We start from the raw sequence: 27,276 nt of genomic DNA, 5'->3' as shown, positions 1-27,276 counted from the left end.
CCACCACACCGTCCCTATGACTGCGCCATTGACCTTATCCCTGAATCCACTCTTCCATCTAGCCCCCTGTACAACCTGTCCCGACCCGAACGGGAAGCGATGGAGCACAACATTAAGGAATCGTTGCAGGCAGGCCTCATCCGGAAATCCTCCTCACCAGTGGGGGCAGGCTTCTTTTTTGTGGCAAAGAAGGACAAGACTCTACGTCCATGCATAGATTACAGGGGACTCAATCAGATCATTGTTAAAAATAAATATCCCCTGCCACTCATTAATTCCGCCTTTGAACCCCTTCATGGTGCCACTATCTTCTCCAAGCTCGATCTCTGGAACGCCTATCCCTTGGTCCGGATATGGGAAGGAGACAAGTGGAAGACAGCCTTCAACACCCCGCTGGGCCACTTTGAATATCTGGTCATGCCTTTTGGACTCACTAATGCCCCAGCCGTCTTCTAGGCCCTCGTCAATGATGTACTTAGGGACTTCTTGAACCGTTTCGTCTTCGTCTACTTAGACGATTTCCTCATCTTCTCGTGGGACAAAGCCAGTCCAAAATCCCCTACTCCTGGAACCCCGAAGCAGACTCATCCCTGACCAAACTCGAAGACCCTCTTCACCTTGGCCCCCATTCTCATCCAACCTGACCCCAGAAGACAGTTCACAGTAGAGGTGGGGGTAGGGACTGTGCTCTCCCAATAATCTGGCAACGACCAGAGACTCAACCCTGGTGACGGCCCCCCTAATCGCCTGTTTGTCCCTGATTCTGCTCGCTCCCAGGTGCTCCAGTGGTCCCACAACTCCCGCTTTGCATGCCACCCAGGCGTGACTCGCACACTCTCTCTGATGAAACGTCACTTTTGGTGGGCTACCATGGAGGCGGATACCCGGGCCTTTGTGGCCACATGTGCAGTCTGTGTTTGCGGTAAAGCCTCCTATCGACCACCTGCGGGATTACTTCAACCACTCCTGGTCCCCAGTCGCCCATGGTCCCACATTGCTTTAGATGTCGTTACGGGTTACCGTCTTCTCAAGGTAACACTACCATCCTCACCATCATTGACCGGTTCTTGAAAGCAGTGCATTTCATAGCACTCCCCAAACTTCCATCGGCTCGAGAAACAGCAGATCTCCCGGTCCAACAGGTCTTTCGCCTCCACGGAATCCCCCTAGACATTGTATCTGACCGAGGCCCTCAATTTATCTCTCAGGTATGGAGAGCATTCTGTCTAGCCCTGGGAACCACCGTTAATCTCTCCTCCGGATTCCATCCCCAGTCCAATGGCCAGACAGAAAGGGCCAATCAGGACCTTGAGGTTGCGTTACACTGTGTGGCTGCCACCAACCCTTCCTCCTGGAGTTCCCAACTTCCCTGGGTCGAGTATGCACACAATTCTCTTACCTGTACTGCCTCTGGTCTCTCTCCCTTTGAGTCCTCTTTAGGGTATCAGCCTCCACTCTTCCCAGCCCAAGAGAACGAGCTAGCAGTTCCCTCAGTGCAACATCACCTCCGCCGCTGCCGCAAGATTTGGAGAGAGACCCGGGCAGCGCTACTCCGGTCCACTGACAAGAACCGCCAGATCGCGGACCGACACAGGATTCCAGTTTCTTCCTGCTCTGCCAGCTAACCAGCGGCCTCCTCAGCTCCACCAGCGACAACTCCCGTGCCACTCGGAGCCAGTCCTCGCCACTCTACGGATCCGCTGCCGCCCCCACATCGCCATACCCGCTCCCGGTCGGAACACACCTCCCCACTCTCCGCTCCTGGATCTGTGCAGTCTGCCCAGGGTTGGGTTCACTGCGTCCTCGAGAGCTGCAGTGGACAGCCCTGGCTACACCCCGATAAAAGACTATATTCATCCATTCCCTCTGTTTGAATAAATTTTGACTTACCTTATCTACTCATTGCGTTCTGCATTTGTGGGTTCTAGTTCGTACATTACGACAGATAATCATTCTATTGGATCACCTCGAAAAGTGGGTTGGCATCAGGGATACTGTTGGACGTGTTAATGGGGCTGCCACGGACTAAAGATTTTCCTAGTCAACTAGTAGTCGTTAGTTCAAGCCATTAGTTGACTAGTCGTTAAACATTTATTATATTAAATTCATTATTTAAATGTATATTTTTTGGGCTTCAGAAAATGGTTTGAGTCCAACGGCTGAGAAAGAATGTTATTAGTAACATTGTTAACACTATGCTACATTGTAGAAAAGGTTTCAGTCGTAGTCATCTGGTCACTGTTTTCAGAATGGTCTGGGAAAGTTCCCAGACCATTTTCACAATTGAGAATGACTTCCGGATGGGAGCCGAAACATCTTGATTCTGAAAACAGTGTCCAGATGACTATGACTGAAACCTTTTCTACGATGGAACACTCCTGGACGAATGAGTGACTACACCATACTATGCTACATTACAAAAAAAATTCTAATCATAATAATGAGAATTTAAAATATAAATTTTACAAGGGACAGGAAACGAGCCGCCTGTTGCTAACGTTAACGGCAAAAGCGCTAATGATTCTGAATGTGTCAGAACAACCAACAAGGGGACTGAACATTTTGTTAATTTATTTCAGCACAGTATAATAAAGTCTTGTTGTTCAAAACATGGGAATAACTTCCAACTTCACAAAAACAAATACTCGCGGACTTATCAATACGATGGATGTACAATTTTACTTACAAATTAACTCGCTACAAACCATCTTCGTCATGCGTGGTCAGAGCTGCTATAAATCACCTTGGTACTGTATTCCCTGTGTTGGGATTCAGGTAGAACAGGTTTGGTTATTAGCAGAAATGTCAAAGATGTTTTATTATCAAAATGATTAATATATATAAATTACGGGGCACCACCCTGGGATCAGGGACCAATAACCAAACGTGAAAAACGTTGATATTTAAGGTACTACAGTGCCTTGTGAAAGTATTCGGCCCCCTTGAACTTTGCAACCTTTTGCCACATTTCAGGCTTCAAACATAAAGATATAAAACTCATTTTTTGTGAAGAATCAACAACAAGTGGGACACAATCATGAAGTGGAACGAAATTTATTGGATATTTCAAACTTTTTTAACAAATCAAAAACTGAAAAATTGGGCGTGCAAAATTATTCAGCCCCTTTACTTTCAGTGCAGCAAACTCTCTCCAGAAGTTCAGTGAGGATCTCTGAATGATCCAATGTTGACCTAAAGGACTAATGATGATAAATAGAATCCACCTGGGTGTAATCAAGTCTCCGTATAAATGCACCTGCACTGTGATAGTCTCAGAGGTCCGTTTAAAGCGCAGAGAGCATCATGAAGAACAAGGAACACACCAGGCAGGTCAGAGATACTGTTTCTGGAGAAGTTTAAAGCCGGATGTGGATACAAAAAGATTTCCCAAGCTTTAAACATCCCAAGGAGCACTGTGCAAGCGATAATATTGAAATGGAAGGAGTATCAAACCACTGCAAATCTACCAAGACCTGGCCGTCCCTCTAAACTTTCAGCTCATACAAGGAGAAGACTGATCAGAGATGCAGCCAAGAGGCCCATGATCACTCTGGATGAACTGCAGAGATCTACAGCTGAGGTGGGAGACTCTGTCCATAGGACAACAATCAGTCGTATACTGCACAAATCTGGCCTTTATGGAAGAGTGGCAAGAAGAAAGCCATTTCTTAAAGATATCCATAAAAAGTGTCGTTTAAAGTTTGCCACGAGCCACCTGGGAGACACACCAAACATGTGGAAGAAGGTGCTCTGGTCAGATGAAACCAAAATTGATCTTTTTGGCAACAATACAAAACGTTATGTTTGGCGTAAAAGCAACACAGCTCATCACCCTGAACACACCATCCCCACTGTCAAACATGGTGGTGGCAGCATCATGGTTTGGGCCTGCTTTTCTTCAGCAGGGACAGGGAAGATGGTTAAAATTGATGGAAAGATGGATGGAGCCAAATACAGGACCATTCTGGAAGAAAACCTGATGGAGTCTGCAAAAGACCTGAGACTGGGACGGAGATTTGTCTTCCAACAAGACAATGATCCAAAACATAAAGCATAATCTACAATGGAATGGTTCAAAAATAAACATATCCAGGTGTTAGAATGGCCATGTCCAGACCTGAATCCAATCGAGAATCTGTGGAAAGAACTGAAAACTGCTGTTCACAAATGCTCTCCTTTCAACCTCACTGAGCTCGAGCTGTTTTGCAAGGAGGAATGGGTAAAAATTTCAGTCTCTCGATGTGTAAAACTGAGACATACCCCAAACGACTTACAACTGTAATCGCAGCAAAAGGTGGCGCTACAAAGTATTAACTTAAGGGGGCTGAATAATTTTGCACGCCCAATTTTTCAGTTTTTGATTTGTTAATAAAGTTTGAAATATCCAATAAATTTCGTTCCACTTCATGATTGTGTCCCACTTGTTGTTGATTCTTCACAAAAAATTACAGTTTTATCTTTATGTTTGAAGCCTGAAATGTGGCAAAAGGTCGCAAAGTTCAAGGGGGCCGAATACTTTCACAAGGCACTGTATCTTCCATTAAAAGGGGGGACAGTGAGGGGTGTGATCCGAGCACATACCGTTGCAACCAGCTATTATCACAACATGTACACACAATAACCACAGGCAACTGCTCTTTAAAAGATACAATAATGTTTATTTAACCATAGCACTGATAAACAATCAATAACTGCGATCAACAACCACTATCGTCTAGTCTAAACACAATAAGCATATAACAATGACCAAGCATATAAGATGGGTGTGTGTATGTGGGATAATAGAGAGGGGGGTGCAAGGAAGGTGGCGGCCACGTGGGTGGTCGTTACCCACAAAACCAAATGGCGGGCAGACCCACGAATCATCAAAGGAATAGAGCTAAAATGGGAGGATGAGTTCTATTTGGCCTCAAAATAACGTGCAGCTTAGCTGGGTAAGCTACCGCGTTATCTCGGCCATTTGAGATGTGTGTAAGCATTTAAATGTACGTGTAAATGTAAAGGTGTGTGGGTTAGTGGAGAGAGAGAAGGGAGAGGAAAGCACACAGTAAGGCACAATGAATCTCAAATGCCGTGGTAAAACATAATAGCTGTCCCTTTATCACACAGTAATCTGGCAATGGACTTTCGTACAACGGCCGTGTTACTGGACTTTAGTCTGATAAAGCACAGTTATTAGCTCCCACAGTAGCCAAACTAACACAGTTAAAATAGCCCAACAGCATGGCACAGATACAAAATGGAACGTGATTAACACAAGAAAAAAAACACAGCAATTCGAACGCAGCGGCCCGTCACTTTTCCAAAACAATGAAACTTAGACAAAATAACACACAGTAAATCTCTGCCCAGACAGGAGCCTCTTACTTGAAATCGCTCTCAGTTAGCAACTGATGGAGGCATCAGTTTGTGTGGAGTTGTCCGGAGGAGTTTCTCTCAGGCTCGTACGCCGAAGAAGCCGGGTCCAATGCCAAAACAGTTCCTTTCAGGGCAGCACAGGAAAACAGCGGTCGACGTCCGTAGGGAGAGGGGTTGAGCGGCAATCTTTCTCTCCATGAAGGGAACGGTCAGTCCGTGTCTCTTCCTTCTGCAGGTATGAGATCGTTATGGAGCGTAAACAATCAGGATCCAAAAAGTGTTCCGCAAACACAAAACAGTCTGTTTCTCATCCAGCGAGTTAAGACTCTTCCTAGGGAAATTAAAGCTCACGTGAAAAGTGTTTTCTTGTGGTAATAGCAGTACCGCCAAGAGAGACGTGATGTGCTTCCTTTAGTAAATGGGTCACTGTGGAAATGGCAACAGGCAGTGTGGAGCACCAGGCTTTATAGAGTTGGTGTCGTCATAGCTGTGCGCCAAGAATTCATGCCTGTCTCATCCAATAGGATTCCGTTGTTTAGATTCAACTGAGATCTCGCATTGGGTTCAAACGAGATCTTGTCTCACTTTCACATTCAGGTGTGAATTAACGGTTGTGTCGGCTTGGAGTCTTCCTATTGTCTGTTCTTTGTTTCTCAGTCAAGCCCCTTAATGAAGGCTTTGGCCTTTCCAGGTAGGACTGTCTTTTGTCCCTCACACATGGTGAGGCTAGTCGAGGCCCAACACCTGTCGTCAAACAACCTCCATCGGTCTCGGGGCTATGTTCTGTCCCGGTCCCATGTTCAGTGGGAGGCTGCTGAGTCCAGTTCCATTGTCTGTTTGCCCAGCACTGGTTCTGGTGCTCATTCCGGCTCCGCTCCCCGGCATCATCCCCCGCCCTGGCCATGAAAACTTCCTCCTCCCAGCTTTCCAAAGTTCCTGTGCTAGCGTTGTAAACAAACACCAAGGCTCCCCCAGTACTCAGAGCTTCCAGTCAGGGCAGAGTCAGCTAAAAGGACTGCTAAGTTAGCTAACTAGCTAATGGCAGCTATTACAGTTAGCAGCAGTGAGCCGGTAAGTGACTTCCTGTTATAAATGAGAAAATGTCCATGTGGATATAGATAACAGAAGTTATCTCATTTCACTATTCTTATAGAGTAGGCCTAGACAGTACTCTTTATAATATTATTTACGGAGACCCAGCAATTCCAACCATGAGCAAGTACTTGGAGACAGTGGCAAAGAAAAACTTCCTTTTAGGAGCCGAAACCTCCAGCACAACCAGACTCAGGGTGGGCGGCCATCTGCTGCTGCCGGTTGGGCTGAGAGAGAAAGAGAGAGAGAGAGAGAGTGCAGGAGGAGGAAAGAGAGCATACAGTAGTACAATGCAAATTCCACGTAGAATTTTAAAGTAATAATAATGCAGCTCCGGAGGCAGAAATACCTGCTGAAAGCGAGAGAAGGAAAGAGACAGAAAGCACAAAATTACAATAGAGAGATCTAACAAGACAAGTACAGAGACAAGTCCATTGCCTGATGCAATTAAAAGGTCATTTGTAATTTTCACCAGTGCTGTCTCTGTGCTATGATGCACTCTAAATCCTGACTGAAAATTCTCAAATAAACTATTGTTATTTAGAAAGTCACACAACTGATTGCCGACTGCTTTCTCAAGGATCTTAGAGAGAAAGGCAAGGTGAGATATAGGTCTACAGTTGGCTGAAACCCCTGGATCAAGAGTTTTTTAAGTAGAGGTTTAATTACAGCTACTTTAATGTAATGTGGTACAAAGCTTGTTAATAAAGACAGATTGATCATATCCAGTAAAGAAGTGCTAACTAAGGGTAAAACGTCTTTAAGAAGCCTAGTTGGAATGGGGTCTAAGAGACAGGTTGATGGCTTAGATGAAGAAATCGTCGAAGTTAGTTGAAGAAGGTCGATAGGAGCAAAGCAGTCAAAATATATATCAGGTTTTACAGCTGTTTCTAAGGTTCTTGTGTTTGAAGACAAATCGGTACCAGTTGAGGGCAGGACGTGGTGAATTTTTTCTCTAATAGTTAAAATTGTATTATTAAAGAAGCTCATGAAGTCATTACCACTGTGAAGTCGTTACTACTTCTGTTCAGTCTGTGTATGTAGAATTACGAAGTTTACACAGAGTAAAGGTAATTTTTCATTTCATTGTGTCTCTACCGTTTGGTTGTCTTCCAGGTGAGTTTCCAGAGCTACAGGTCAAGATGCACTCACTGCTGAGGCTGGAGGTGGAGGCGGTGCGTTTCCTAAAGGAAGAGCCTCATAAGATGGACTCCATGTTAAAGAGGGTCAAAGCCCTGACTGAAGCCCTCAGTTCTCTCCGCAGGTACTCATTAATATATAATAAATAAATAAAACTTTATTTATAGAGCACTTATCAAAACAAAGTACAAAGTGCTTCACCACAAGAGAAATAAAATACCACAGTGAATGACGAAATATAAAGAAATAAAATACATAAATTACACAAAAGCAATAAAATAAACAGCTAGTTCAGGTAAAATCAGGATATGCTTTCAGATAAAAATGTCTTTTGAGAAGAGACTTAAACGAAGACACTGACTCAGACAACCTAATTTTTTCAGGCAAGTTGTTCCAGAGCCTCGGGGCCCTGATAGCAAAAGCTCTGTTCCCCTTAGTTTTCAACCTGGACTCAGGAACAAACAGGAGACCCCTGCCCGAAGATCTCAAACTACGTGAAGGTTCATAAGGGATTACAAGGTCTAAAATATAGTCTGGAGCCAGGCCACGAAGAGCCTTAAAAGTAATTAATAAGATCTTAAAATCAATCCTAAAACAAACAGGGAGCCAATGTAAAGAGGCTGAAACAGGTGTGATGTGGTCGTGCTTCTTGGTCCTGGTTAACAGCCTAGCAGCTGAGTTTTGTACAGTCTGCAGTCGTGTCAAAGTTTTTTGATTAAGACAAGTGAACAGGCTGTTACAATAATCAAGGCGTGAGGAGATAAAAGTATGTACAACAGTTTCTGCATCACTAAAATTTTAAATAGATTGGATTTTTGCAATGTTTCTGAGGTGATAAAAACATTATTGGACAAGCTTAGTGATATGTTGCTCAAAACATAAATTGCTATCAAACAGGACACCAAGATTTCTTGCAACAGGCTTAATATGTTTTGACAGAAAATTTATCAACATCCAATTTTTTATGTCAGATTGGCAGTCCTGCAGAGAACTCAGCGTACTAAGGTCAGTGGGCTTGACTGGGAGGTACAACTGTGTGTCATCCGCATAACAATGAAAAGAAATACCATGTCTGCGGATTACATCACCCAAAGGAAGCATATATAAGGAGAACAGTATTGGTCCCAGAATTGAACCTTGAGGCGCACCGTACTTGATATGGGAAAAGGATGACATGAAGTTATTAATGCTGACACAGAATTTCCTATTGGACAGATAAGATGAGAACCAGTCTAGTGCAGTGCCAGATATGCCCACCCAGTGTCTCAGTCTATCTAAAAGAATGCCATGATAAATAGTGATCAAAAGGCAGCAGTTAAGTCCAGCAGCACAAGAATTGAACACATGCCTGCGTCTGCATTCATTAAAAAGGTAATTGGTGACTTTGAGAAGGGCTGTCTCAGTGCTGTGGTGTTGACGAAAGCCAGATTGGAACTTTTCAAAGGTATTATTGTTTTCCACAGCAGCAAAAAGCTGCTTGGATACAAGTTTTTCGAGAATCTTTGAAAAAATGGCAATTTGGAGATTGGCCGATAGTTATCCAGGAGGGTGGGATCAACCCCAGGTTTATTTTTAGGACTGGCTGGACACAAGCTGTTTTAAAGTAATCAGGGACGCAGCCAGTAGACAGCGAGCTGTTAAAAATAATTTGTAAAAGGGGTGCAATACAATCCATAACTTTCAATAAAAACCTAGTTGGGATTTTGTCCAGAGGGCTGGAGGACACTCACATAAGCGACATGATGTCTACGAGTTCAGGCAGCGTAACATCAGAAAAATTTCACAAAGAATCCCTGAGCGGGTGATCCACATCATTAACTTCACTCAGTAAAGTAAAACTGTTATGTTTATCAGGACAATAATCCTGATGTGTATATGGCCATATTTGTCCTCCCTGTTATCAACAGGTGTGTGTCAGAGTCACCCCCCCCAGCCAGATCATCCCAGGCTGAGCCTGTAAAGGTCCTGGAAACAGAGCAGGGACCTCTGAAGACCCAGAGCTCCCCCAAACCCCAGCCTCGATCCTCAGTCAGACCCCCTCTGCCAACCCCCCCTCTCTGTGGAAGTCAGGCTGAGGTCTGCCTGGAGGGCTCAGCCTCCCCAATCATGACCTGCAGAATGAAGAGCACACCATCCACAGTGATACAGCCCTCCCACCACCACCCCAGCCCCCCACTGACACCCACCCATGGACGAGAGTCGCCCACTGTGGCCAAGGTACTGCACTGATGATTAGTCTATTTACTGAATGATTAGAAAATGACAAAATGTGAGCCTGTGTATATAAACAGGTGTTTTTGTTAGGAAAGGGTCTGTAGTATAGAATGTGAGAAATGTTGTGTTGTTAAGGTGAGTCCTCGCAGCAGAGAGGGCAGCCCTGCCCTGCAGAAGAGACCAGGCCCTCTGCAGTCTGATGGACTCTGCAGCTCAGCAGGTGGAACCAGCCAACCTGCGCCAACACCAACACAGGAGAGCCACACTGACCAGACCACCATAAAACACACACAGACACATTCTGAGGTCAGTGTTAAATATATACTCACTCCCAATTATTCTGTTTGATTCTTGTACAGTGTTGGCAATTAAAGGCCAGAGTCTCATCGACTTAACGTGTTGCAGGAATCATACTTTTCATGTCCATCGGGCCCATTGTTTTCAGTTTTTAGTCATTTTATGACAGCTCCCCAAAAGTGAAGCTAAATCATCGCAATCACCCCCTGGTGGCTGGCTGCAGTATAGGTCATAAACCCTGCCCCGTCCATGTTAGCGGATGGGACATGGTCCAAACTAAAAGTCAAAGTACACACGTAGTTCTTATAACGCTAATGTTTGTTCAAGTGTTACTGCTTAAGGTAAACTAACATAGGCTCTGCCAACTTTGCTAATCTATTGTTGAACCCTGAAAGTCTGCACTACAGTAATATTGAGGTATTCATCAAATGAGAGCTTTGCTGGTTAGTTACAAGTTACTGTGTTGTTCCATAATTCAATAGATACAGTGGTCAAGTGGTCAGTTTGCTTAATAAGTTGATTGAATAATTTGCAGGTCAAAAGACATCTAGATGTCTAAGTTAAAACTGGGCTAAATTTGATTGAAAATTGAAACTTTTTTAGACATATAGCCATTATTTCAACAGAAACTAACTAGCTACAGGTTTATATATGCAATCTTTGTAATACTGGGGGAACAACAGTTATATATAACTTACTTTTATAACCAAATTGAGCCCACTTCTAAACTAGACGTTGTTCAAACTAGATGTTTTTTCACAGACATGACTGTTTTTACTGATCTATAGATGAGATTTCTCCTACAGTTTCAGGCATGTTCATAGTTTTAAACAAACCCCAACCTACTCCAACCTGTGTGACTCTGTGTGTCCCCACTGCAGAATACAGAGAGACAAACTCCAGATGGCAGCCTGAGTGTAGAAGCCAGCAGTATGAACCAGCCCAGCACCAGCTCTGACTCCAGTCAGCCTCCACCCCCCAACACCAACACAGACTTTGACCAGGTCCTGCAGGAAGCCCAGGCCAGCCTGATGAAGTCCATCCCTGATCTGAATGTGTCAGATACCAGAGAGGGTCGCTCTGATTCAGCCTCAGGACAGACCACTTCCACACCTCTGGACCTGACACTGCAAGGTTGACCTGCAGAATCCCATTCACTGAAAACACATTGGACACACATTGCTACATAAGACTGCATGTTCCGCTCTGTTTGTGGGCAGGTTTCACAAAAATGTCACCAAAGAGTAAAAAGCTTGCATTTGGAAATCTGCAGAAGGGAGTTGATAACATATTGTCACTGTCCTGTGAAAACCACTTATCTCCAAAATGTAAACATTTCATGAGAAAAACAGCCCTGTTTTAAGCTTTGTGAAAAGGCATTTTTCAGACAATCCTTTTAAAATAGTTTCTTTATCTTAAGAAAGGAGAATTTTACTCAAAAAGGATCATTTTCTCCTTCAGTTTATCTGAACAATTCAAAATCACCAAATGGCGATAAATATTTTTTACGGAGCAGCGACAATACAAAGATATATGGTGTGATTAATATCTTTGTTCAATGGCACGTATGAACACTGGGATACTTAGTTTGTTCATCAAATTTATCCTATCTGGAAAAAAACATCGGATCGTACTGGCCACTATTAAGTTATACCATTAGGAGGCATTACACAATATAAATAATAGTTAACCATTTTTCTTAGAAGTGACCTAAAAACAGGTCTGTGTGTTGTGTTGTGTTTGTGCTGCAGCCTCGGTGGAACAGCAGGCACTTCTGTCTGATACCCAGGAAGACACACCTCCCAAGCTAAGTGATGAGGTGGACTCCACCCAGTTAAAACCCCCAGACACAGGTATGATTCCAGTTTGAAAAAAGATAATAAAACTCAACCATATGCACTAAGTATGCCCTAAACAAGTTTTGTTTTGTCCACAATCCCAATCTCATTTTTTCTACTGGTAGAGAGTTCTGATCAAATGTTTATATGTTCCTGTTTGATAGCATGAACAAAATACTGACATGAACAAATGCCGTTTTCAGCCAACAGCAGCACTTTAGAGGCAGCTGAGAAATGTCGCCGTGATAGAGACAAACAGCAAAGTGACTATGCTCACTGATGTTGTGGATACATTCATTGTTGGCTGCTGTTTATTTGTTTGTGGCACTAAGTGATTCACTCACACTGGTTACAGCGTTGCTGTTTTCTGATATAGTGTTGGAAGTAACAAAGAACAAGGGCATATTTTTGAGAGAAGTATTTTATTACAAATCTAAATGACAGTACTCTGATGTTTGGATATGTTAAGCTCCAGCAGCAGCCTTGCAGCTTCCTGCATCTGCTGTGGAACCTCCACCCTCAGCTTCTCCCAGCACAGAGCGCAGCCGGCCACAGATGGAGAAACCCCGCCGCTCCAGTATGGACAAGGAGATGAAGCAGAGTCCAGACAGGGCCCATAAGTCTCCTCCTCCTCCTCCTCCTCCTCCACGAAGGTCAGTTCATCACTGAGCATCACCTGCAGACCAGACTTTCTGCAGGACTTTAGGAAGTCTAAAAATTATAAATCACCTCTAATGGGTTAATTATTATTTTCTTCCCAGGTTCCATTGTGTCAGTTCAGGTCTTACCACAGGAAGGTCAGGAGAGGTGATTTTCACCACCAGGAAAGAGCCGGTTGGAGCCCAGGTATGTGTGTGTGTGGGTGCACACACATGGACATAGATAAGAATACTATGTATACATTTGAAATCCAAGCACATTTACATATATCAAAATTTAAGTGTCCCAAGTCCTAACTTGCAAGTAGTCTAAAAAACACTTAAACAGAGCATAAATTCACATTGACAACTGAAGCTTAAAATTAATAAATGTTAGTTCCTCACAAATTTTGTGATTAAAATATTCCACCTTTTTTCAAACAGTTCAAGATGGTGCTTATTCTCACAACATTTAATATAATTAAATTAAATTTATATAGTGCCAATTCATAACACAAGTGATCTCATTGCACTTTACCTATAGAGCAGGTCTATACCGTACTCTTTTTATAATATTATTTACAGAGACCCAACAAATCCCACCATGAGCAAGCACTTGGTGACAGTGGCAAGAAAAAACTTCCTTTTAACAGGCAGAAACCTAGAGCAGAACCAAACTCACTGCCGGTTGGGTTGGGTTGGGTTGTGAGAGAGAGAGAGAGAGAGAGAGAGAGAGAGAGAGAGAGAGAGAGAGAGAGAGAGAGAGAGAGAGAGAGAGAGAGAGAGAGAGAGAGAGAGAGAGAGAGAGAGAGAGAGAGCGCAACGCAAATTCCACAGAGATGTAAAGTAATAGTAGCGGTAATAATATAAAAAAATAATAATAATAATAATAATTATAATAACAAGACTAATAATAATAATAATTGTAGCAGCGTTTGACAAGCAGGAACATAGGGGCAGCAGGTGGCCCGCAATCACAAATCCAGTCTCTGCAGCTTCTGAGGCAGAAATACCTGCTGTAAGTGACAGAAGGAGAGAGGAGAGAAACGAGAAAGCACAAAACTACGGGAGAGAGAAGATGTTGAGTTAGTAACATGCAGTAATGGGATAAAAATGTATACAGATGGAGAGGGAGAGAAGGAAAGAGGAAAGAGGCGCATCATGGGAAGTCTCCCGGCAGTCTAGGCCTATAGCGGCATAACTAAGGGATGGTTCAGGACTCACCCAAGCCAGTCCTAACTATAAGCTTTATCAAAGAGGAAAGTCTAAACCTATTATAAAATGTGGAGATGGTGTCTGCCTTCCGAACCCAAACTGGGACCTGATTCCACAAGAGAGGAGCTTGATAACTGAAGGCTCTGACTCCCGGTCTACTTTTGGATACTCTAGGAACCACAAGTAACCCTGCATTCTGGGAGCGCAGTGTTCTAGTCGGGTAATAAGGTACTATGAGCTCTTTATGATACAATGGTACCTGACCATTAAGAGCTTTGTAGGTGAAGAGAAGGATTTTAAATTTTATTCTGGATTTTACAAGGAGCCAGTGCAGAGAAGCTAATATTGGAGAAATATGATCTATTTTCTTAGTTCTTGTCAGTACACGTGCCGCAGCATTCTGGATCAACTGGAGACTCTTAAGGGACTTATTCAGGCAGCCTGATAATAAGGAATTGCAATATTCCAGCCTAGAAGTAACAAATGCATGGACTAGTTTTTTGGCATCATTCTGAGACAGGATGTGCCTGATTTTTGCAATGTTATGTAGGTGAAAAAAGGCAGTCCTTGAAGTTTGTTTGTGGGAGTTAAAGGATAAATCCTGATTAAAGATAACTCCGAGGTTCCTTACGATGGTGCTGGAGGCCAGGGCAATGTCATCTAGAGCAATTATATCTTTAGATAATGTGTCTCGGAGGTGTTTGGGGCCAAGTACAATAACTTCAGTTTTCCAGGTCTTTATGTCCTTAAGGCATGCTTGAAGTTTGTTAGTTTCATCTGGCTTGATTGATAGATATCATTGGGTATCGTCCGCATAACAATGAAAGTTTATGGAGTGTTTCCTAATAATATTGCTTAACGGAAGCATATATAAAAGGTGAATAGAATCGGTCCAAGCACAGAACCTTGTGGAACTCTGTGATAGATAGGATTTAAACCAGCTTAGTGCATTCCTTTAATGCCAATTGAATGTTCCAGTCTCTGTAATAGGATGTGATGGTCAATAGTGTCGAATGCAGCACTAAGATCCAACAAGACAAGTACAGAGACAAGCACTCTACATCCTGACTGAAAATCCTCAAATGAACTATTGTTATTTAGAAAGTCACACAACTGATTGCCAACTGCTTTCTCAAGGATCTTAGAGAGAAAGGGATGGTTAGATAAAAAAATTCTACATAGTCTTTCCATTGTGCCTCCCTAACCCTATCCCCTTCCCCCAAACCTCTCTCTCTCCCTCAAAACCTCTCCCTCTCTCTCTCTCAAAACCTCCCTCTCTCTCAAAAACCTCCCTCTCTCTGTGGATTACATGCTGGGAGCGGAAGTGTGGTGTGGGGTGTGAGAGCGGCAAGCTTGAATTGGGTTTCAAGGATAAAATTTCTTTTTTTGTGTGTTTAATTTGTCACATCTGTCTCTCTCAGATGAGGGAACGCCGGGGCTCTCTATCAACAATGGGTGTAAAGTGTTCTCGGATCCCGCGGTTACCGTAGAAGACGTGCTTCTAGCAATGGGCGAGATTGTCGGGCATGAAAAAATAGCATCGGCCTCCAGAATGAACAAGGCGGTGGTGGTGTTTCTTAAAGATGAAAAAATTGTGAACACCCTTGTTGAAGAAGGAATTGTTATTTTCGAAACACTGGCACAAGTAATGCCATTGCGCGCACCTGCTACTAGAGTTACAATGCGCCGCCATTCATTTCCAATGAGCAAATTATAAAATAACTGAGTCGATTTGGAAAGTTTGCTGGATCCATTAAAATGGTTATGCTCGGGTGTAAAAATGCAGCTTTAAAGCATGTGATGTCATTTCCGAAGACAAGTGTTCATGTTTTTAAATGAGCATTCGAAGTCTCTGGATATCTCGTTTTGCATCCAATATGGGGCCAGTTCCTATATGATTTTTGCAACGACAGAGATAGATAGTTTGCGTTGTTTTGAATGCAGTGATTTGGGACATAAGAAGTTCAGAAAACGAAAAGAACGAAGGAATTACTGATGAGCAAACGGATCAAAGCGAAGAAAACGAAAGTCTAGACAAAGAAAAACGGCCCATAGCTGTAAAGGAGGTAATGATTCCAGAAAAGAAACTAAAGATAAACGGGGTTAATGATAAGGATTCGAAGGGTGAACCCAGCGTGATGTCGTAAGGGGTGCTATATAGAGGTATGTGGACCCAAAAGCAGATGACGAGGAAGCAGTCTCAGGGAAAAGTAGCCAGATGACTACCGTGTTTATTGTGGGGTGGTATGCGGGCAAGTACGGGCAGAACAGTAAGCAGACAGGTAATGAGCAGACAAAAGGCAGATAAGTACCGGCTAGCATAGGTGAAAGCAGGGGAGTGAGTCCAAGGTGGGAACACAGTTCACAGGGGAGCAGGCAAAATCCAAAAATCTAAAATCCAAGAATCCAAAATAGGTCCACGGGAGAACAAAAAATCCAATACAAACTCACGGTAGATACGCTTGGCAGGAACAACACCATGTGTACAACAATGATCCAACACAGAACAAAGAAAAGACCCAGACTAAATACCCTAGGGGAGGTGAGACAACGAGACACAGGTGCAAACAATCAAGGGAGGACCAACAATCAAAACTGGAGGGAAAACACAGACAGGAAGTAAAAACACAAGACACACAAGGGAAGGAGACTACTGCAAAATAAAACAGGAAGTGATACACCTAAACTACCACACAAACAGTTATAAAGTTCATCTAAATCCTTTGCAAGGAGAAGAGTGTTTGTTTTGTGGTCTTCCAGAAACAGTTTTTCATATATTTATTGGATGTCCAAGGCTGTTTGGAATTCTTGGTGTGTTACGAGACTCGAGCCATAATTTTGGTTTTATTTTTACAACTAGTTTCTTTATTTTTGGACCAAAATATAGTGCCTCAAATAAAAGAAAAATTGTTTTGATAAATGTTTTATTTGGTCAGGCAAAAATGGCAATTTGGTTGACAAGAAAGAGAAAAATGCTGTTTAATAGTGATAATGATCCTTTGAACATGTTCAGAGCTCTGGTAAAAAGTAGGCTGGTTATGGAGTATAAGTATTATGAAATGGTGGATGATACTGAATCCTTCTTCTTTTTATGGGGCGTTGGAAATATTTTATGTCAACCCAATGGAGAGGGAGGTTGTGATGTATTGTTGTAAAAGCTGATTTTTATTTTAATCTTTTTAAATGTTTTTTTTTTAGGAATATATAATTATGTAGTAATGTGTTAAGTGTGGTTCTATCATGTGTTAATGGATTGTAATTAAAGACATGTTAACGTCAAGTCTCAAAACCTCTCTCTCTCTCTCTCTCTAAACCTAACACGGCAGAGGTGGATGGCCACCCACCATTGAGTCTGGTTCTGTCCAAGGTTTCTGCCTGTTAAAAGGAATTTTTTTCTTGTCACTGTCGCCAAGTGCTTGCTCATGGTGGAATTTGTTGGGTCTCTGTAAATAATATTATAAAGAGTGTGTTCTAGACCTGCTCTATAGGAAAAGCGCAATGAGATAACTTCTGTTGTGAATTGGCGCTAAATAAATAAAATTGAATTGAATAGATATAGATCTATAGTTGGCTGAAACCCCTGGATCAAGAGTGGGATTTTTAAGAAGAGGTTTTATTACAGCTACTTTAAAGGACTGTGGTAAAAGCCTGTTAATAAAGACAGATCATATCCAGTAAAGAAGTGCTAACTAAGGGTAAAACTTCTTTAAGCAGCCTAGTTGGAATGGGGTTTAAGAGACAGGTTGATGGCTTAGATTAATTAATCGTCAAAGTTAGTTGAAGAAGGTCGATAGGAGCAAAGCTGTCAAAATATATATCAGGTTTTACAGTTGTTTCTAAGGTTCCTGTGTTTGAAGATAAATCGGTACCAGTTGAGGGCAGGACGTGGTGAATTTTTTCTCTAATAGTTAAAATTTTATTATTAAACAAGCTCCTGAAGTTGTTACTACTGAGGGCTATAGGAATACATGGTTCAATAGAGCTATGATTCTCTGTCAGCCTCGCAACAGTGCTGAAAAGAAACCTGGGCTTGTTTTTATTTTCTTCTATTAATGAAGAGTAATAAGCTGCTCTGGCATTATGGAGGGCTTTCCTATATGTTTTAAGACTATCTTGCCAGACTAAACATGATTCTTCCAGGTTGTTGGAATGCCATTTCCTTTCAAGTTTTCGCAATGTTTGCTTTAATTTGCAGGTTTGTGTGTTAGTGCTACAGGCTCACTGCGAACGACACTCGATTCTATCAACAAAATGGTCAATTCAGGAGGGGCTATAATTACATACAAGTCCGTTATATTGAGACATATCACCCAATTAAAAGCAGATGGGATTGCTTCCTTAAATTTAGCTACAGCACTATCAGATAGACATCTAGAGTAGGACTGATCATGTGGACTGTGTCTTGTTGCTGTTTGAAAAAAACAAGAGTGGTGAGTTATAAACAATCTAAACGGGTTATATACATAAAACGTCAAGTCAATTATATTTGTATAGTACATTTCATACACAGGTAAATGCAATGTGCTTTACAGTAAAACATGGAAAACATTTAACAAAGAGAAAACATAAATACTCCACATAACCCCTGTCCTGTTCTTACTACCAGCATTCACATATGGATTACAGCAGGCACACACACACACACACACACACTCTAACTACCAAAAGCCTGAGAGAAAAGCAATGTTTTAAGACTGCTTTCAAAAGAATATACAGTTGCAGCAGATCTCAGGTCATCAGGGAGTTTGTTCCAGAGAACAGCACCATAGTGACCAGATGCACCTTCACCTGATTCTTTAATTCTAGGTACATTCAGGAGACACATGCTTGATGAGCTGAGGGATCTGATTGGGCTATAGCCAGTGAGCAGGTCGGAAATATATTTAGGAGCCATACCATTTAGGGGCTTGTAAACAAGCAATAGTACCTTAAAGTCAATTATGTTCTGTACCGGCAGCCAGTGAAGTGTTTTCAGTACAGGTGTAATTGGTTGTATTTTCCTAGTCCCAGTTAGCACCCTGGCTGCAGCATTCTGAATGAGCTGGAGCGTACCTGTTTGTAGCGTAATCGTGCTACCGAGAGTTCGTCTTGGCCCTGAGATACCACGCTGACACCAGTGTTGCAGTGTAGGTTCTTTATTTTTGGTCGTTCTTGCTTTTGTTCTGGCTCTTCTTCCATCCGCTCTCCAACCGCCTCTCCCCACAGTCCAGCATGCTACTGTATTTAAGGAGAGAATAATTAGTTCACTGGGTTCAGCTGCGCCAATTATCTCTCCTTGATGCTGCTCACCTGAGCAACTCCCCCACCTCTCCCTCTGCAGCTTAAAGCTAACCATACCCACCTCCACATACCCCCACCGCCCGACTTAGGCCGGGAGCCATCCGGCCCAACCTACTCCCCATGGGAACGGGAGAGGAAGTCGGCCACGCCATCTGCGCCCCAGCCTATGGATCACTTTGAACTTAAAAGGCTGGAGGGCCAGATACCACCGTGTGATCCGGGCGTTGGCATCCTTCATGCGGTGGAGCCACTGGAGGGGGCATGGTCCGAACAGAAGGTGAATGGGCGCCCAAGCAGGTAATACCGCAGGGCCTCGACCGCCCACCGGATGGCCAGGCACTCTTTTCGATTGTACTGTACCTGGCCTCCCGCTCTGACAGCTTCCGGCTGATGTATACGACCGGGCGGTCAACACCCTGCACCTGCTGGGACAAAACGGCCCCCACTCCCTGTTCGACGCATCAGTCTGCAGAACAAAAGGGAGAGAAAAGTCAGGTGTGTGGAGAGAGAGGCTCCCCACAGAGGGCTTGCTTTACCCTCTCGAACGCCAGTTGGCACCGCTCCGTCCCACTGGACCGGATCTGAGGCACCTTTCCGGGTGAGATCGGTCAAAGGACTGGTCAGCTCTGCGAAGTTGGGAATAAATCGCCGGTAATAGCCGGCCAGCCCCAGGAACCGCCTCACCTCTTTTTTTGACTTAGGCTTTGGGCAGGCGGCAATTGCAGCCGTCTTGTCTACCTGGGGGCGCACCTGCCCTCCGCCCAAGTGGTACCCTAGATACCGTACCTCCCTCCGTCCAACCGCACACTTCTTCGGGTTGGCGGTGAGACCGGCCTGCCTCAATGTCCCGAGCACCGCAGCCACCCGCCGCACATGCTCCGCCCAGCTGTCACTGTGGATGATAACATCATCTAGGTAGGCAGCTGCATATGCAGCGTGCGGACACAGTACTCTGTCCATGAGGCGTTGGAAGGTGGCCGGCGCCCCGAACAACCCGAACGGAAGTGTGGTAAATTGGTACAACCCATACGGAGTAGAGAAAGCCGTCTTTTCCTTAGACTCTGGAGACAAGGGAATCTGCCAGTAGCCCTTGGTCAAGTCCAGCGTCGTGAAAAAACGCGGCGGTGCCCAACCGATCCAGGAGCTCGTCGACCGAGGGCATTGGATAGGCATCAAATCGTGACACTTCATTTACTTTGCGGTAGTCCACACAGAACCGTATGGTCCCATCCTTCTTGCCTACAAGAACGATGGGGCTACACCAGGCACTGTTGGACTCTTCTATTACCCCCATCTTCAGCATGGCCTTTAATTCTTCCTGCACCATTTTCCGCTTGTGCTCAGGCAACCGGTAGGGCCATGAACGCACCGTCACTCCCGGGTGAGTCTCAATGTGGTGCTCTAGAAGTTGGTGCGACCGGAAGGGGGAGAACACGCCGGCAAAACGCCCTTGCAACTCGGCAACGTCTGTTCTCTGGGACAGTGTGAAATGGTTTTCAAAAGGGAGCGGCGGCACTGGTCGATTTTGAAACCTCAGGCCCGAACTCATCTCTCTCACCCACCGTCGTCACCAGAGCAACAGGCTCCGCCTCTCTCCATGCTTTTAGGAGGTTGAGGTGATAGATCTGCGTTGCCCCTCCCTATCCGACCGCACCACCTCATAGTCCACGCCGCCCACACGCCGTGTGACCACAAAGGGTCCTTGCCACCTGGCGAGTAATTTGGAGCTGGACGAAGGGAGTAATACAAGCACTTTATCTCCGGCGTGAATTGTCTTAATCTAGCCCCTCTGTTGTACAGGCGTTGTTGACGCTCCTGAGCCTGGAGCAAATTCTCCCGTGACAACTGCCCTAACGTGTGGAGTTTTGCTCTCAGGTCCAGGACGTGCTGAACTTCGTTTTTACTGGGGCTTGGACCCTCCTCCCAGTTTTCTCTAACTAGGTCCAGGACCCCGTGGGTTTCTGCCAAACAGCAGCTCAAAGGAGAAAATCCCGTGGAGGCCTGGGGCACCTCCCGCACTGCGAACAACAGAGGATCTAGCCACCTATCCCAATTGCGCTCATCCTCGTGCACAAATTTACGGATCATGGACTTCAAAGTTTTGTTCAGACGCTCAACGAGCCCGTCCGTCTGAGGGTGGTATACACTGGTTCGAATCGACTTGATGCCCAATAATCTGTAAAGTTCTCTCAGTGTGCGTGACATGAATGAGGTGCCCTGGTCAGTCAGGATCTCTTTCGGGATCCCGACTCGGGAGATGACCTGAAACAGTGCCTGCGCCACACTCTTTGCCGAGATTGTGCGCAATGGCACTGCTTTGGGATATCGAGTTGCATAGTCCACTAACACTAGCACAAAGCGATATCCACGTGCACTCTGGTAAAATGGCCCAATGAGGTCCATACCTAGGCGTTCAAATGGGACCTCCATCAATGGTAATGGGCGCAAAGGCGCTCTCGGGATGGCTGGTTGGTTAACCATCTGACATTCGGGACAAGACGCACACCAACGCGAACGTCTCCCAAATCCCAGGCCAATAGAATCGGGCCATTATCCGGTCTAGTGTTTTATTACACCCCATATGCCCGGCCATTGGGTTGTAATGAGCCGCCTGGAAAACTGTTTCCCGACGGCTTTTTGGTACCAACAATTGCGTTAATTCTTCCCTGTCTGAGTGTCACGACTCACTCTGTACAGTCTGTCCCTGATCACTGAAAAGTGTGGATATGACTGGGCTGCGTCAGGGCGCACCACATGACCATCAATTCTTGTCACTTGGTCGAAGGCAAAGCGTAGAGTGTCGTCACGAGACTGCTCCAGTGGAAAATCTTCCGTGGAGGGTAACACAGGAGCCTGTGGCGTCTCCTGTGGAGGCGCCGCCGGTTCCTCCTCCCCATCTGCACATCAGACAACCTCGCGTCACCACTAAGCACAGCACACACATCCCATGTCCCTGACGGTCGTGAACGCACCCCCACACAGTGCCTCACTAGCCTATCAAACCCAAGCCAATCTGTACCCAAAATCAGGGGTGCGCCAGGCGGAACTAACCGCTGCCTTAACACTAAACTTTCTCCTTGATGTCTAATTTCCACCGGCACTACAGGGTATCTGTGAATATCCCTATGTATACACTTAATATCCACCCAGCAAGCCTCCACCAAAGCCCTGGGTCGAACCAGGTTCTGGTGAATAATGGACTGTGTACAGCCCGAATCCACCATTGCCCGGTGTATACCCCCTTGGATTCTTACCGGGACACAGTATGTCGCCCCTGGGCCGGGGGAGGGTGTTGGAGAGCCGGCAACCCGAATCACTTGTCCGACCTCCATGAGTGGGCAGTCACGTCGGCAGTGTCCGGGCCGCCCACACCTCCAGCACTCCTGCCCCAGCGTTCGAGGAGCCCCCTGCAGGTCATGAGCCGCAACTGTAGCAGCTGGACCCTTGGAGAGAGAGGGAGAAGAGAGAGGGTTAGCGCGTGGCATGGGGCTGGGACGTGCAGGTGGCCCATGCGGCGGCCCCATGCCCCTTTTCCGCGGTGCTGGTGTTGGTCGGGCAGCCTCCAGGGGGCGGTCCTGTGATGTCTGGCTTCGGGGGTGTACAGCCAGGTAATCCTCTGCCAGCGTGACCGCCGCCGTCAGATCCATGGGGTGGTGGCACTTCACCCACTCGGCCACCCCGGCAGGGAGTCCCTCCGCGAATTGCTCCCCAATAATCGCGTCCATCAGCCGCCCCTCCTCCGAGGATTCCCTGGCTGCAGCCACCTCGTCGCTGCATCTCTCAGTTGCTGTGCATAGACGAACGGGCGATCCGCGGGCCCCAGCCTCATGCTCGGAACCGGCGGCGGTGATCTTCGCTGGAGAATCCCAGCCGATCTAGCACGGCCCTCCTCACGTCCGGGAAGCTCCGCGCGCGCCGGGAGTCCGAGCGCCGCTGTCTGCGCTTCCCGGACAGCAGTGGCAGCAGCCGCACAGACCACTCTGTCGCCGGCCATCCACATGCCACTGCCGCCGCCTCGAACATTTCCAGGAACGACTGGGGTCATCCGCCGCCGACATCTTGTGGAGGGTGATGCCGGAGAGAGCGCGAGTGGTGGGGATGGCGGTAGTGAGGCCCCGGCTGGGACACCAGGCTTGCCAGCAGCTGGGTCTGCTTATCCGCCTGGTCCTGCATCCTTTCCAGCTGTTGTCTATTCACCGCCGCCTACTCCTGGTGCATCGCCACAATTTCACCCAGCATCTGGGCCAGCATCGCCACCGGCTGCATTTGCTGCGGATCCGTCATAGCACTCTCAGAGCCAAGTTACGTTGGGCGCCAATTGTAGCGTAATCGTGCTACCGAGAGTTCGTCTTGGCCCTGAGATACCACGCTGACACCAGTGTTGCAGTGTAGGTTCTTTATTTTTGGTCGTTCTTGCTTTTGTTCTGGCTCTTCTTCCATCCGCTCTCCAACCGCCTCTCCCCACAGTCCAGCATGCTACTGTATTTAAGGAGAGAATAATTAGTTCACTGGGTTCAGCTGCGCCAATTATCTCTCCTTGATGCTGCTCACCTGAGCAACTCCCCCACCTCTCCCTCTGCAGCTTAAAGCTAACCATACCCACCTCCACACTGTTATATTTTTGGGAAGTCCTGCAAAAAGGGCATTACAATAAGTCTATTCTGCTGGAGATGAATGCATGGACCAATTATTCAGAGTCAGACTGGAACAGGAAGCTCCTATGTTTGGAAATGTTTTTTCAATGGTAGAAAGCTGTCTTCGTAATAGTGGTGAAGTGATGCTGGAAGTTAAGATTGGCATCAATAATAACACCCAGGTTTCTGACATACTCACTGTGCTTTAGAGAAAATGATAAAATGGACACAACTCCTGCCTTTGTACTTTTGGGCCTACTATCAGAATTTAAGTTGTAGAAGATTTTGAGACATCCAGCGGTTGATGTCATCAATGCATCTGACAAGCTCATTTACAGGACTGAGGTTGTCTAAGGAAAGTGAGACATGCAGCTGTGTGTCATCAGCATAGGAATGGTAGGGTACATTGTGATTTTGTATGATGGTACCAAGATTGAATAGCAGTGGAGCCTGAGCTGACCCTTGTGGAACCCCACAGAAAATGTTGACTTCTTCAGATGTGAAGTTGACAATAGATAGTGAGAAAGTCCTTCCTTTTAAATATGTTGAGAACCATTTAAGAACAGGCCCAGATAAGCCAATACAGTTTTCAGGTCTATTTAGTAGAATGTCACGATTAACAGTGTCGAAAGCAGCACTCAGGTCTAATAATACAAGAATGTAAAGTTTGTTTGCATTGCTGTTGATTTTAAGATCACTGACTCCTTTGAAAAGAGCCGTTTCAATGCTATGATTCACTTTAAAACCCGAGTGTACACATCATACAGCTTGTGGAGGGTTAGGTATCTGTGCAGTTGTTTGTAGACAATCTTTTCAAGGATTTTACAGGAAGGTTGGAGATTGGTCAATAGTTGCTAGTCGTGGATGGGTCTAGATTACTCTTTCAGTAATGGAGTGACAACAGCACACTTGAGAGAAGCTAGCTACACAGATAGCAGTCAATTACTGACCAGCAACTAAAGCTAAGGAGTAGTGTTGGGATTCAGGTAGGGCAGGTTTGGTTATTAGCAAAATATCAGATATTTATCAATATTAATAAAATTATTAATATTATCAAAATTATTAATATGGATTAATAATTACGGGGCACCACACTGGGATCAGGGACCAATAACCAAACATGAAAAACAGTCTCAAGGTGGCTGTCCATCTAAAAATGCTGATATTTAAAGTGGGTGAATCCGAGCACTGACCATCATAACCAGCTGTTATTACAACACATACAGACAATAACCACAGGCAACTGCTATTTAAAAAAGGTACAATAGAGTTTATTTAATCTTAGCACTGATCAATAATAAACACAATAAGCATACAACAATCAGCAAGCATGCACGTGTGTGTGTGTGTGTGAGTTGGGGGGGGATGACGACACAATAGAGAGAGGGTGCGAAGAAGATGGCGGCGGTGACCACATGGCTGGTCGTCACGCACAGATTCAAAATGGCGGGCAGACCTGTGAAACTCAAACAAAGGGAAGAGCCAAAATGGAGGACACGCTCTGTTTATGCTACCACGCTATCTAGGTCGTTTTAGATGTGTATATATGTACTTGTAAAAGGTGTGTGAGTTAGTGGAGAGGAAAGAGAACAAACAGCACACAAAGTAAGGCACAAGAAATCTCAAATGCCGTGGTGAAGCACAATAGCTGTCCCTTTACCACACAGGAACCGGCAGCAAACTTTCATTCAACAGCTGTGTTACTGGACTTTGGTCTGATAAAAGCACAGTTACTAGCTTCCACAGTGGCTACAAAACTAACACAGTTAAACAGTCACAGACAGGAGGCCAGATAGCAGGTTTGAAGTATTTATTGGAAATAACTCAGCGGATGGTGATGCAGGGAGAGGGGAGAGCTGGGGTTTGGAGCCAAACAGAGCCAGGGAAGCTTTGATGAGTCCAAGGGGATTTTCCGGGAGAAAAGCCAAGTGAACAGGAGACTGGAGTGGAGTAGTTCAGGAGGCAAAGTTGCAGGAATCCAAGCAGTGGAGGGAACAGAGGCCAAAGTCAGGGCTGGCAAGACTGCGAGGGGGACGGAGAACAGATACAAAAATACAAGAGCAACGGCTGGAACATGGCGAACACTGACTGTGGCAGAGACTACGATCTGGCAGTGTGCAGATGGCTAAGCAATGTCTTAAGAAGAGGTCTTGATTACAGAGATACGGGGCAGCTGGGAGGTTCCGCCCTGAATTCGGCACACCTGCAGACAATCACTCACACACGCACACAGAAGGAGGGGAAGGGAGAGAGGAGGAGTAGGAGGAGAAGGAGAGAGAGAGAGAGACTGCTCCAGGAGAGGCATCAGTTAGGGAACTGAAGAGGACGTCCCAGGGGCATGTGTAACATTATCTCTCTAAATGAAGTTTTTATGATTATACTTTGACATTCTATGGTGATGCAAAATTAAAATACATGGTGCGAGTTTGAATTAATACACAAACAAGATAATTTAATGACGTTTTTTTAAAATGGCATAACATCCCAGCCCCAGTTACTAGTACAGTATACTTCTATACCTAATATCTGCTTTACTAAGAACATGTAGACTTGATATAAGTTCTTAAATTCTTAAAAATGGCAAACAAAAAACAACAACAAAGTAGTTCATATATTCTACGCTGTGTTTTTACTGCATGAATCTGTTTAAGGATGAGGGAGAAAAAGAGAAAGAGTCGCCTGTGGTTCCTCAGCCCAAGCCCCCAAGACAGCCATCAGAAGTCAAACCCAAACCCCAGATGTGTGATCCTGTACCTCTGGCTGGTTCCACCTCCACCCCTGCTACAGCCTCAGCACACAGGGAGGACGAGGAGGAAGAGGAGGAGGACAACAAATTCATGAAAGAGCTGCAGGTATGTTTGGTAATTTGCTGTTTCTTAAAACTTAAGCAGATCAAATACTCAAACAGGGAAACTACCAGGATACCAGATCTGATGCTATCTTGTGCTTTCCTGGATCATAGTGGCCTTTTATTAAAAGCGAGATCCAGTGAGTATGGCACACTGCCTCAACCGACCTTTCAATTCAATTTTATTTATATAGCGCCAATTCATAACAGAAGTTATCTCATTGCACTTTTCCTATAGAGCAGGTCTAGACCGTACTCTTTATGATATTAATTACAGAGACACAACAAATCCCACGATGAGCAAGCATTTGGCGACAGTGGCAAGGAAAAACTTCCTTTAAGAGGCAGAAACCTTGGACAGAACCAGACTCAATGGTGGGCGGCCATCCACCGCTGCCGTGTTAGGTTTTGAGAGAGAGAGGCTTTGGGGGAGGGGGATGGGGGAGAGGGAGGCACTGGTTAGCTTCATCTGGCTTGATCGATAGATATAATTGGGTATCATCTGCATAGCAATGAAAGTTTATGGAGTGTTTCCTAATAATATTGCCTAAAGGAAGATATATAAGGTGAATAGAATCGGTCCAAGCACAGAACCTTGTGGGACCAGCTTAGTGCGGCTCCTTTAATGCCAATTACATGTTCCAGTCTCTGTTATAGGATGTGATGGTCAATGGTGTCGAACGCAGCACTAAGATCTAACAAGACAAGTACAGAGACAAGTC

The 27,276-nt window shown here is 45.1% G+C and overlaps 1 protein-coding gene across 4 annotated transcripts in view; it reads left to right on the top strand.

The window, feature by feature from the left end:
- Positions 1 to 27,276, top strand: part of si:ch211-207d6.2 (sickle tail protein) — a 211,124-nt gene that overhangs the window by 161,060 nt on the left and 22,788 nt on the right. For all 4 annotated transcript variants that reach the window (XM_044218727.1, XM_044218728.1, XM_044218729.1 and 1 more), the window contains 8 exons: positions 7,567 to 7,714; positions 9,498 to 9,807; positions 9,940 to 10,110; positions 10,983 to 11,235; positions 11,853 to 11,954; positions 12,409 to 12,592; positions 12,701 to 12,785; positions 26,358 to 26,558. In XM_044218727.1, coding sequence (XP_044074662.1) covers positions 7,567 to 7,714; positions 9,498 to 9,807; positions 9,940 to 10,110; positions 10,983 to 11,235; positions 11,853 to 11,954; positions 12,409 to 12,592; positions 12,701 to 12,785; positions 26,358 to 26,558 — 1,454 coding nt within the window. The remainder of the gene's footprint in view (positions 1 to 7,566; positions 7,715 to 9,497; positions 9,808 to 9,939; positions 10,111 to 10,982; positions 11,236 to 11,852; positions 11,955 to 12,408; positions 12,593 to 12,700; positions 12,786 to 26,357; positions 26,559 to 27,276) is intronic.

Source organism: Siniperca chuatsi, linkage group LG13 (assembly GCF_020085105.1).
Source record: "Siniperca chuatsi isolate FFG_IHB_CAS linkage group LG13, ASM2008510v1, whole genome shotgun sequence".
Taxonomy (NCBI): domain Eukaryota; kingdom Metazoa; phylum Chordata; class Actinopteri; order Centrarchiformes; family Sinipercidae; genus Siniperca; species Siniperca chuatsi.
The sequence above is the reverse complement of the archived record's forward strand: the minus strand, read 5'-3'. Positions and strand labels throughout refer to the sequence as shown.